The sequence below is a fragment of the Emydura macquarii genome, unplaced genomic scaffold (genome assembly GCF_026122565.2).
Source record: "Emydura macquarii macquarii isolate MOO-44397 ecotype Brisbane River unplaced genomic scaffold, CSIRO-AGI_Emac_v2 contig_1146, whole genome shotgun sequence".
In the NCBI taxonomy this organism is placed as follows: domain Eukaryota; kingdom Metazoa; phylum Chordata; order Testudines; family Chelidae; genus Emydura; species Emydura macquarii.
The window spans coordinates 722830-736278 of record NW_027131283.1 but is presented as its reverse complement, the minus strand read 5'-3'; the positions used below and the strand labels follow the sequence as shown (position 1 = coordinate 736278).

The 13449-nt window shown below is 37.9% G+C and overlaps 1 protein-coding gene across 2 annotated transcripts in view; it reads left to right on the top strand.

The window, feature by feature from the left end:
• ASCC3 (activating signal cointegrator 1 complex subunit 3) overlaps positions 1-13449 on the top strand; it is a 479889-nt gene that overhangs the window by 264273 nt on the left and 202167 nt on the right. For both annotated transcript variants that reach the window (XM_067546516.1, XM_067546517.1), the window contains one exon: positions 10277-10411. In XM_067546516.1, coding sequence (XP_067402617.1) covers positions 10277-10411 — 135 coding nt within the window. The remainder of the gene's footprint in view (positions 1-10276; positions 10412-13449) is intronic.

Below are 13449 nucleotides of genomic sequence, written 5' to 3'. Positions count from 1 at the left end.
TATCAGCCTCAAGTTCTAATCTCCCCCCACAAGTTCCTTTTCCCATTCTTACTCCACGTTTCTTTCTCCCCTCTCCCCTTGCCCCAGTCCAGCTTTTCTCCCCACTGTGTTCAAATCAGGCAGCTTCTTCTTCCATATTGCTGGTCCCGGGGAAGGTAGGGGAATCATCTGAGATTGCAGGAGCGACAGGATCCCTGCATTCAGTTCCAGTGCCTGTCCCATAGCATCCTTGAGCTGCAGTTGCAGGGAAGATCTTGCTAAGCTCCAGACTGGAGCATGTACACTACAGACAGAATCTTTGGGTGTTTTCACTGTGAAGCTCCAGCAGATCTCTTCTGAGAATGTGTAAACTACAATTTTTCCAGTTTTATAATTTGGCCAAATGTGGGTGGATTTTCCTGGTGATGGCAAAAAGATATTCCTGATGCAAAAGCAACTCCTTCCAAATTTCAATTCCCTGCTCCAAAGAATGGTAGCACTAGATCTTCACTGAGAAAAAGCCACCAGAATTTTTTCTTAGCATACAAAAAGCAACAGATTTTCCCTAGCTTTGTTTTTGGAAATGGAAACGGTTTTGGCTCAAGTTTTCCAAAAAAAATTAAGCCTGAGGCAGATGCCCAGCATGGAAAATTTCAGGCAAAGTGGTTAAGTTTGGTGAGGTTACAAGCAACTGAAAACAGGATCATATAATAGGTAGTGTCAGGCACTCTTAAAAATACACAGTACTATCAGTCCCACTCCAAAAGTGTAAATTAGATTAGTTTTACTAACCATAGCTATATTAAACATCCATGTTTATACAAGGCAAAAAGATAAGGCAGGCAGTATTGTACTAAAGTTTTATAAGAAACATTTATTTTTAATTCTCTGTCACCTTGAAAGTTCAAATAAAAGAATAGTTATATCGGAAATGTTGCTTTTCGGGAATAGCAGATGTATCTGGATAAAAATGTTCTAAAATCTTGAATGTGAAAACATTTGGCAGCTTCATAGGCAATGCATCTGGCAGGCGGCACATGAATATTAAGTTAATATGTATGTCTTTTAGTGTAAAGGTAAAAATATTTGCAACTTTAATAATTTGAACTGATATATGAAAAAGGCTTTAAAAATTGATGCAAGGCCATGAGAATATTGTATGCTACTGTGAGTGTAAGGAATGCATGTATCCTGGCTTCTACATCTTCCTGTTATGAGCATGGGGAGTAACTTTGCAATATTTCCTTGTTAATAGTCAATATTTTCCTTCCAATTTACATACTGTTAACTCAAATGATAAATAGTTTGCCTTAAAATGAAAACAAATGCAAGAAATGTTCAGGTCATTTTTGGACCCCAGGCTGCTTAGAATTTGTTTGAGATGTGAAAGAGAAATTAATATCAAGCAAAAGTTAATAACGGAAACCAATGTAGCAATATGTACCTTTTATAGACTTGTTTTGCAGAATTTTCATATCCATAATTCATCTGAGATGCTGGATAACAGACATATGAGCCCAAGAAGTATAGGTATTAAAGTACTGTCCATATAGAGGGCCAGAATAACTAGAGGTGTACAGGAAATAAGACCACTAAAGAAATTAAATTGAAATTTCCCAATAAGACATAGACTTTGATAGGACTGCCAAAGGTTCACACACAAATGTCTAATTGGTGAAATAAAGTTACATAGTCCAGTTTGTTGGGTAGAGAATTGATGCCCAATAAAATAGGGATTGCACAATGACTAGTTAATATCCAAAAGCATATACTAATACAACAGAAGGATCATTGTTATAAAATTGAAACTCTGAAATAAATTGCTTAAAATGCTTTTTATGCACTGATGCCAGAGGTGCTGGAGACTGAATGTCATTGGCAGGAATTGGAAGACTTTAAACCTGATGAGCTAGATAGGTTTGGCTTCTGCATTATTGCGGAGAAAATTAAGGTGCTAATCACTGGGAGAGGATTAGAATCTAGATCTGAGGTCTGATTCTCTGCTCTGTTGCACTAGTTTACATGATCATAACTCTTTTGAAGTTAATGGAGTCATGCTGGTTTAAAATTGGAACCATGTAGTGGGAAATCAGGTGTTTGGTTTAAAAGGTCTTTGAGGGAGGACTTTTTTTATCCATCTTTTGTAGTTTCATGTATGTTAAAAGAAATACCATAAATAAATCAAAGTTCCTCTTATCTTGGTACACAACAAGCTGCATAAAAGTAAAATGGCATTAGGGTCCATAATGAAAATGGTGGTTTTACTCTGCATTTACCCTGTGAATTGAGGTGTGTACATTTTAAGTGCCTGTTAAGTGCCATCTGCTTTTATGGTTCTATATAAAAAAAACCCCAATAAATAGGAATCCTCACTTAGCCTGTTTTCCTCTATCCTCTCTTGCCTGTATCAAAGTAATTGAGGTAGGGCCCAGGTTTGAACAAGAGGTTCTCTGCTCTACATCCTCTGCTTTCAAAGCTACCCAGAGATAGACCAGGTCAAGGTATGTTCAGTGTTTTGGTCCCAATTTTCACACACGTGGGTTAAACCAATTGTAATGTTTGTGGGTATAAGAGAATTTTCTCCTTGTGGCATACATGAAAATTGAGTCTGAAACAGATTAAATGAGGTGTAAAATAAGTGAACAAACCCAGTTAGTGGTTAAATTGTAAAATCCTCTTTGCCAGAGGATGTTGTGAAGGCCAAGAATATTACAGGGTTCAGAAAAGAACTAGATTGCAGGGCAGGTATTGCTGTTTGTGAGAAGCTGGGAGTGGGCGACAGGATGGATCACTTGGTGATTACCTGTTCTGTTCATTCCCTCTGAATCACCTGGCTTTGGCCACTGTTGGAAGACTGGCTACTGAGCTAGGTGAACCATTGGTCTGACCCAGTTGGCCGTTCTTATGTTAACAAAAAAATACTTAAAGCATCTGAGACCTTTTTTTAACCAACCAACAATGAAAATAACAATGTTATACTTCCTTTTAATTTTAAAGTTTTATTTTTTTCTGAATTATTGGCTAGAAGCTAGAGTTCCTGTCCTAAATTAAGGCCTTTATACCTACTGCACGTATACCAGCTTTCAGTGGTATTTTATTGAGATTATTTGCAATTATTTTTGTCAGATCAAATTGGGATGTTTCACTGTGCAGATTAAAATGTACATACTACTTCATTTAAATAAGGAAACAGATTAACAAACTATAAAATCAAGTACAATTTTAGATGTTCCAAACCTTGCAGTGTCTTCAGTGAAGCCTGTCAACACATATGCCGATAATATGAGAGTTTAGTGTTTGGGGGTGGGAGGAGGTGTGGGAAATGGATCCTTTCATAAAAGGAAACTACCGTTGTCCAGCTTTGCTGGAAGACATTGGATGTGGTTTAATTAGGCCACAACTAATTTTTAAATGTCTGGGAGCACCCGAAAGATAAAAGTACAGTGCAGGTAATTTCATAATCATAAGAGTGGCTATACTGGGTCAGCCCAAAGTTCCATCTAGCCCAGCATCCTGTCTTCTGACAGTGGCCAATGCCAGGTGCTTCAGAGGGAATGAACAGTACTATGCATTGTGTGAAGAAATACTTTATTTTGTTTATTTTAAACCTGCTGCCTATTAATTTCATTTGGTGACCCCTCATTCTTCTGTTATGAAAAGGAATAAATAAATTTCAATTATTTCAATATGTACATGGCAGGCTTCCATCAGTCCTCCCACTTACCCATCATGGTCCCTAGCCAATGTGCTGCTGGGACCTCACCACCACCCCGCCACTGAATGAGGGTTGGGGGGGAGGGTTGGCTCACTGCTGTACCAGTCATAGGAGTCCCGAATCCCACCTGTTTCTGCTCCTTTAAAGAATACCTCTTTTAAAACCTCCACCAATCCATTTTATCTGATCACTGTATCCCTTCCCTATATAGTATCTGCACTGGACATCCACTCCACATTTACATAATGAGTTGTGATGGCATAGCCTAACTCTCATTTCATATTGCCCCCAACTAATCCCCCCAAACCCACTGTGGGGAAGGTGGGGAAAAAAACCTACTTCACCTTGACCAATTGGGCGGTGAGAGGAAATTTCTTTCCAGCCCACTGAAAAAGGATCAACAATGCCCACGGCAGATCCTGACAAAACCTAGTGTTTCATAACTTCCATGGGTGGGAGAGTGGGTGCTCTTCTACCTGGTCCAGGTAAAAGTGGGCTTTTCCTGCAGTGGCATGGACCATCTAGACCTCCCTCTCTTTCTGTCACCTGGAGGGGGAGATGTGTCAGCATCCCCATACTGACTGGTCTGAGCTGCAGTAGAAAGTCGCTCCCTGGCTCGCCAGTCTTTAAAATGGCACACACCTTTTCCTATAAACCAGACAACTCTCCCCACTATTTAATGTACGGTGAGATGATTTTAAGTTCCAATTTATGTTTATTTAGGGTGTTCTAGAAAATAAATCACAAAATGGTTAATTGACAAGTCAAACTGAAATGATTAATGAAGATTTAGGGTCATAGTTCACTCTTCATTATAGCTCTGCGTGACTCCAATTTTGGAAAAATTTAAACAACATTTTGCCATTTATGTGGCATGTAAATAACAGGAAATTGGTATGCATCCATCGACAACATTCACCACATCTGAGAATGTTTCTAATTAAATGAAAGCGTATAATTGCAAGCACCATAATGCTATAAAGTATTATTATGGAATCATATAATAACTAACTAACATACCTAATTAAAATAAATGTATAATTGCTACCATGAAGCATGCATGACCTACCAAAGTAACCACAAAATTATGCCTGCCATCCCATTCCCTTATCTGCCCTATGGCCTGACTTCACTTGTCTATTCTTAAATTGTAAACTCTTTGAGACAGGTACTGTGTATTTCAGCACATATAGTGTTGAATAAATCTTTAATAATAGTACTTCCTTCAAGAGAAATTAATAATGCTTTGAGATTTGGTCTTAATTAAGATGAAAGTTGTTCTCAAAGGATCAAGTTAAACTTAATCTCCTTATTTCAAGTGCAATTGAAACAATCTTCCTCCAAGTAAAGGAGATACTACTTTACTACTCCCCCTCTATTATTAGCTTCAAGGGAGAGTGGTTTGAAAGTACATTGGTAAAATACTGATTTTCTAGTATTTTACCTGTTGGGTATAACAAAATATAAACTTCAAACTATGAGAAGGAATCGTATACTGTGTTGAGTAATATGAAGATTGCATTGGATGTTGTCCTCCAGCTATCAGTTCACTAGTAATATGAGAGGAGATATCTAATTTTTAGTTATTTAGCTATTTGAGGGAGCTGTTAGGATTTTTTGCAAATCAATCTCTTTGAGACTCATAAGTAGTTAGTCTCTCCCCCATATAACTTTTTTCAACATGTTTGGATCACATCAGCAGAATATTTTCATTTTGGACACTTGGAGCCCATGAGTTCATCATATAGATACGTACATTATTGCGTATTCCCCATACCATTAGGTACCATCTTGGAAAACAGGAAGTTGGGGGTCATCATAAATATCACCTCACATGAGCTTTGTGTGCAATGCCACGGTAAAAGAGGTTCATGCAATCCTTGAGTGTATAAAAAGTGGACTATCTAGAAGAAACATGGAATTAGGTCTAGTCTACACTGGTGGCTTAATTCAAATTAAAGTCCCTTAATTCGAATTAATTAGTCCCGCATCTACACTTGCACATTGTTAATTCGAATTAAGGAGCCTTTAAAATCGAATTAATAAAACCACCTCTGCAAGTGGATTAGCGCCTGAAGCGCATGAGTTAATACGCATTAGTGTGAGTGTGGATGCAATGGGACTTAATTCGAATTAATTGGCCTCCAGACTGTATCCCATGGTGCCCCATATCAGTACCCTCCCCCAAAGCAGCCCCGGGAAGATTTAAATCTTCATTTCCTGCGGTGAATGAGTTTAAAATCCAAGCTGCGATCACCCCGCCCCCCCCCCCCCCACACACACACACACAACAAGCCCTTTGCAGTTTGTCCCTTTAAGGGTTTGAAAGATTTCACCACCAACCCCCCTCCCTGCGTGGTGAATGCGTTTTAACTGCCCAGCAAGCCCTTTGCAGTTTGTCCCTTTAAGATTTGTCCCTTTGAAAGTTTAGCCCTTTAAAGTTTGTCTCTTTGAAAGATTTCACCCCCCACCCCTCTCCCCACCTGGTGAATGCCTTTTAAATGCCAGCAGTGAGAGGAAATTCTTTGCTACATTGTTTCAGTGGCCAATCATGGAAATTGATACTTTCTTAAGGGTTTATTCACAGTGCTACATGTGGATACATTATATCATGCTTTCCATCAGTGTAATAGAAACATTTGTATCACTGTATTAATATACTAACTGACTCCCTTGTTATTTATCTTACATTCTACAGACACCTGTAGAATCAAAATCAAAGGCAAGCAATATACAGGGGATAGTAGGGGGAGCATAAAAGGGAAACAGCATAGAGGTGGGTGGGTTCATTTGGCGAAGGGAAAAATCAAAGGCAAGCAATATACAAGGGCTGATGGGGGGGAGCATAAAAGGCAAACAGCATACAGCATAAAGTAATCCAGGATAAGCTGCGATGTATTTGTCAGGTCAAAATGAGAGCATAATTCAGCTGGCTCCATGTGCCTGCAGCAATGGCAATCGGGGGAGTAAAAAAACAGCATGGAAATCCTTTTCCTGTTTGTTTGGGGATGGGGGAAGAGGGTGGGGGAAGCAGCTCTGCATCCTGGGATAATGACACTCATCACAACAGCCTCTATGGTTAGTTGCATTGTGGGATAGCTTCCCACATTGCACTGCTTTCTAATTGGAATTAAGGCTGGCCGGTGTGGATGCAAGAAACCAGCACAAACACTGTAGTGTGGACAGTCTGCAGCGCTGTCTATAAATCGCTTTCTGTAATTCGAATTAAGCTAATTCGAATTAGTGCTGCAGTGTAGACATAGCCTTAATATTTCCTCTATAAGGCGCATAGGTAAGACAGCTTTGCATTTTGTGTCCAGGTCTGGTGTCCCCAGTTCAAGAAGGACATGGAAATACTAGAGTTCAGAGAAGGGCTACAAAAATGATTCAGGGACTGGAAAACAAGCCTTACAATGTGAGGCTTAAGGAGCTCAATTTATTCATCTTCTTGAACAGAAAGTTGAAAGGTGACTTGCTCACTGTGCATAAATTCTTATTCATGCAAAATATATCTGATAGTGGAGGGGGTTTCAATCTTTCTGACAAAAATATAACAAGATCCCATGGCTGGAAGTTGAATTTAGGCAAATTCAGTCTTGAAATAAGATGCAATTTTGTGGCTGTGTGAGTAACTAAATACTGGAACAGTTTACTGGGATGGTGCCCATTGCTTGGAATCCTTAAAATGAAATTAAATCACTAAAACATGTACTTAAATCTAGGCTCTGGGCAAACTTCTGCAGCCTGTGAATGTGTGTCTGGGATGAGAAGGTTGGGCTTAGATGGTCATGGTGGTCCCTTCTGACCTTGGAATCTGTGAATCTATGAATCCTCCTGTTTGTTCCCTTCCTTCATGTGTCATGGGGAAAGCAGCATTTCTGGCATTTCCCTCAATATACTCATATACTGCAACTCTGCATTAAGACAATTAATATAAAATCACATGATTCAGGGCTGTAGCCAGTTATCTACAGGTGTCCAGAAGAATTCCTCCCCTCTCCCCCAATTTGCAGGTATTCTACAGGTTCACCTTCCTCTGAAGCATCAGAGATTGGGCACAGCTGGGAACAGGACACCAGATGAGGTGCACCAGTGCTCTGAGATGGTACAGAAAATTCTCTTTCTTAGATGCCTGGCTAGTGGGTCTTCCTCACATGCTCAGGGTCAAATTGATCACCAAGTTTGGGCTTGGGAAAGAACTTCCTCCCATCAGATTATCAGGAACTTTGGGTTATTTCCATCTTTCTGTGCATCATGGACTGTGAATTGCCTGTTAGAATCATGTGGACATATCTCACCAAATCAGTGTCCTTCTGTTGCATGAACATCTTGCATTGGTGACATCTCAGTCTAAGCTATTCTGGGCCACAGGCAAAGAACAGGATAATCTCCTGTAGATCAAAATGGTTTAGCCTAACTAAAGTCAGTGGGCTCAGTATAGGGCTATCTGGGTGAAATTTAGCAGTCTTTGATACACCAGAGAGCAGACTAGATGAAATAATTATCCCTGTCTTAAACTATATGAAACCATGAAACATATGTCTTCCTAGTTGTTGTTACAAGTATAGAATTTGCATACTGATTTAGCAAGGTTGCTCAACTGTCTTGCAGTATTGCATATTCTCGCACTAATTTTGCTTCATTTCAAAATGCTCCCTCTCTACCAAATGTCTGTTTTGTATATATTACCTGAACTGTTTTTTGTTTTGTTTTTGTAAAGATATATATGATGATGTCTTCAGCCTTTTAGCAATGTTATTCACTTATCTAATATTCCCGGTTAAGAATGTACAGTATTTTATCATCTTATGTCTATAACAAAAAATTCTTGCATTAGCATCTTTTATGAACTCTACAAGATTTGGATATTGAGAGAATTCCTGACTGATGGCATTAAAATAACTTTTCCTCTTATTTATAACAAAATATGTGAACCTTTCTTTTTCATCACTTTCTACCCAACTACAGCAATAATAAACTCAATAACATGAACCTTAATTTGTGATTTCTTTCTTGCACTTCAGTAAAGTGCTTTTTTTCTCCATGTTGTTACCTTTCACAAAACAGTTGGTTCCCTCTGCAGCCATTTATTGGCAGATATTTACTGCTTTGAATTTTGGATCCATCTTAGAATAATCTCCTTTTAGACCTCAGCCTTTCTTTGCTTTTGAGTGTTCTGCTGAGCTCTTGATGAAATACCAAGTTTGTATGTTGTTATAAAACAATTGAAAATTATTTTCTAGTTAAATTCTCAGTAGATCTGGATGAAACATTGTGAACCTCTGCTCCTATACTTTTCTTTTGACATCATCGAAGATGTGTCTTTCTCCTTTGGATTTTTAGACAAAGTTACGAAATTACCATTTTTTCAGAGTTTTAATAAACCCATCCAGTTTTCCTGATTTAGGAGTAAATGTAAAAATATAAAAGAACTACATTAATGGAAAATTTGTCTGAGATTTTAATCAAAAGCTAGGATTGTACAGCAGTTTTCTTGCTCTGTCACCTTTTACATATATATATTACAACAGGTAATCTTTCATTACATGATCACACAACATACATATGGTAATACAGAATCCTACATACTTAAATGTCAGGTTATAGAAGATAGTGCAGTTCTTTTGTAATAATGTTATGTCATAATTGTATGTTTTTCCTTGCCTATCAAGGTTATTTTCTTTAGTGCATGATGATCGAATATGCAACACATTGTTTCCATATCCCTCTGCATTTAGAATGTCCTGATAGCATGTTTAAAATTTAAAATTTGCTGTTCAATGAATGTAGATTTGTCTATTTTTCTTGAAATTATGGTAAAGAAATTGCCATAAATTTACAGTTTATTTAGTAATTTAATAAAAATATGCAGATCATGCATTGCACAGATCTAGGGTCTGAAAGATATGCTAAATTGTGATGGCAGAAATAGCTTCCAAGGGACTGTTCTGACCACAGTTGGCCCCAGAATGCAGCCAGTATTTTCGCTACCCAGTTTTCTCACAGGAGTACCTCCTATATTGAGCAGTGTTTGAAGCTTCTCTGGTCATTTGGAATTCCTCTACTCCAGAGCTATTCTCAGGTGGCCAGTTAGGGCTACCTGTAAGGCTGTTTTGTGCAATGCAATGCGGCCTTAATAAAGACTAGGATTTGCTTCAGAAACTCTATTTTTTTCTTTTATGCTACATATAACAGTTCAGGATGAGGTTTGCAAAGATATAAAGGGCTATTGAGCACCCAGTATACGTTGGAAGTCAATGGGAGTTGGGCATCTAAACTCGCATCACCTTCTTAAACTTTTAAAGAAACACTTCCTCTCTGGTTTTCAGGTATGCTGCTTAAAATAGGTAAACATAGCACATTGTTGCTGTTTGAAATTGTAGGCTAAAGAAGGGTTAGTATAAATTTAAATGGTTTTGCTGAAGTATCCAGAGGTGAAGCATTTCTAATCTTGTTGTATTACTCAATAAAAAGGAGATGCCATTTATTTCCTCAGAAATAACTCTATTACCACTTAGAGAGTTTCATTATTTTATTAAGTTTTTTTGTTATTTCTCAACAACTGTTTATTTTTATCTTAAGGTGATGGTGTTTGTTCATGCTAGAAATGCCACTGTACGGACTGCTATGGCTCTTAGAGAAAAAGCAAAAAATAATGGTCATATTTGCTACTTTTTGCCAACCCAAGGACCTGATTATGGACAAGCTGAAAAACAAGTAAGTGATTGATTAATTTATAGTTGATCTCTAAAACCCTGATTGTCTGAGACTCAGCAATCTGAGGGACTGTTTCTTTAGCACAGCAGTTCAAATGTACTAGAATTTTTCTAGCGATAGATTTAGTTTCAGGAGTTCAGTGCAGTCGGCTTTCAGTGTAGAGGGATATTGCTCCATTTGCAGTTCACCAGAGCACAAAGATGTCTGCCATCAGAGTGCAATGTGAGGTGTAATATTTTAGTTTAGCGTGCTATTTTGTTGTTTCTTGGCATACTGGTTTATAGTGTTAGCTGTGATTTCAGTGCTCTCCATTTGGGTGGTGGTGTATTTGCATACTTTTTACATTTTGTTTGTTTGGATGCCAGGTCTATTGAGGTCCGTGTGTTTGTATACTATATATGTACAATATATTTTCTTATAGTAATATGTCGTTTTAATATAGGAATGTACATAATTATGAAATAATTTTTGTTTTCAAGTTTGAGACAGCTTGATTTAACAGATGCTTTTTTTCTGCAGTATAGGTGAGATTTTCAAGACAGTTTATTTTACAGATTTATATTGTCATCATTTTACATGTTTTTCTTAAGTACATTTCTCTTTGAAGAGTTCTGTGACCTGTTATTTTATCCTGGGATTACTTATTCTGTGTTGATTGCATTTTTCTAAAAATGGCAAATGTATCATCAGTTTTGTCAGTGCTCACATAATCTTAGTTTAATCCAAGTTGTTGTTCAAACAGTATTTCAGATTGTTTTTAGAGGTAGATTTTAAATTTCCTGAATGCTTATCTTTTTGAACATGTGAAGTTGAAATGATTATCTTGTTAATATTTTTTGTTTAGCTATTTTATTATTTTAGTAAAATGTTTTAATAAAAACTAGGAGGACAATGCTAAGTAATACTTTTGCAATAAAAGTTTATTTAAATATAAACGTCCCATACAGTCTGGCATCAGAGTGATATTAAAACCATTGTGGCCTATTTTTCTATTGAACTGTTTTCTGATAAAGGCATATCCTTTTGAATTTGATGAATTTTGAACTTCACCACCACCACTGTGGTTGACCGGTGTCATTAAAGGGAGACCAGTGCATGTACTAGAGAACTATAGAGGCAGGAGAGGCCAGGGAAAGGTATATGCAGTATTCGTCATCCATTAATTAAAAACATTACATAGACCCTGACATTCTTTAAACATTGAATGCTGCCCTCTACTAAGTACTTGTATAGCATTGTCCAGACCATAATGCACTCAAATGGTATTGGCCCGGTATACTCTAAAAATTTAGATAGACATAGCTGTGCCACTCAGGGGGTGTGAAAAATTCACACCCTTGAGTACATTAGCTATGCCAACATAATCCCTGGCTAGGTCAATGGAAGAATACTACCATTGACCTAGACCTGGTCTACACTTAAAAATTAGATTAACCTATGTCACTCAGGGCTGTGGAAAAAATTTGTGCTCCGAGTTCCTTAATTATATTTCCTAACCCCCAATGTAGATGCAGCTAAATCAATGGAATAATTTTTGCATCCATCTAGCACCACATCTGAGAGAGGTGGATTAACTACGTTGACATAAAAACTCTTTCCATCAATATAGGAGGCATCTAAACTATACATCTACACTGTGCCACTGTAGCCCTTGTAATGTAGACATAGCTGTACCTACTGTTACTCAGGGAGTTGGGGTTCCTATCACTGTAGAATATGTCTACAATAAGGGAGATACAGAGGCTATGCTCTTGTAGCCCCATTAGTGTAGACAAACTCATTGTATTTGTATGAGTAGACGCTTGTCCATAGTTCATAGATAATAGGCAGTGGACATGACTATTACAGCAAACCTTCTGGAGCAGAAATGAGTTCATAGTCATGATGAATAAATTTGAAATGGCTGGAAGTTTGGTTCAGCTTGTCTAGGCATCAAAGATTTAGATATTCATCTTAACTTACAAAACTGTGGGGGGAGGGGTTTCCTTTCAGCCCACTCAAAATGAGAAACAGCTCCAGCTTGCACACCTTCACCTATTCAGACTGCATGACTTTCCCTCTAGGTCACTCATTGGTGAGCAGCCAAACAGTGGCCAACCTAAGAGTCAAAATGGGGAAATAATTTTAATCTATAGGAGCAGTCTCTCTCCCAGCCCTGTTTGATGTTAGCAGTATTTTTGGACTATAAATGAATGCTGGTCAGATTTCAGAATTATGTATATGGCTCACAGGACAATAATACTTTCAACAGTAGTTGAATATGTACTAAAAGAAAATATATATAGTTTATTAAAAACTGAGAATAACTTAGTATCTCTCTAATTGTGATTGGTGCTTGTCTCTCAATCCCCAAAGAATCTTTGAAAAAAGGCAAAACTTTTCCTAAAATATAATAAATAAAACTTAGTTTACAACAACTTTTAAAGTCTTTTGCCTTTCTCATGCACTCAAATAATGACCTTGTATCTATGTCATGAAAGTGTTTTCCTAAATGGTTGATTGTTTATTTTATTATATATGTGATACTTACATTTCTTCTTTGAGTACTTGCTCCTTTCTCCCTTGCAATAGCAAGTGTGTTACTGGTCATTTGCCTTCTATAAACTGTTGTATATAGTTATAGTTAGTTTGTTAGTAGTTGAGTAAGTTAAAATTAGTGGTTTCTCCAGGAACGTTCACCCTGGATTTTAAACTGTGTTCCATGTGCCACAAGCCCTTTCCACTGGATGACCCTCACGATAGTTGCCTGAAGTGTTTAGGTGAGATGCATGTTGGGAATAAGTGTAAAATTTGAAAGGGCTTCTGACCATAGACCAAAAAGGACAGGGATATCCGTCTCAAAGCCCTGTTGATAGAGGCAGCACTTAGACCGGCCTCAGAACCATCACCCTCTGAATTGGTGCTAAGCACTTTGGTGTCAGTGTGCAGTGACCCACTGGCACCAAGCCCTTCTCAGCACCATTCACACTCATCATTGCTGAAGAAGCGGCAGAAGAAGCAACGAGCAAACCAAGGTCATTCCCCTGCGCCAAAGAAGG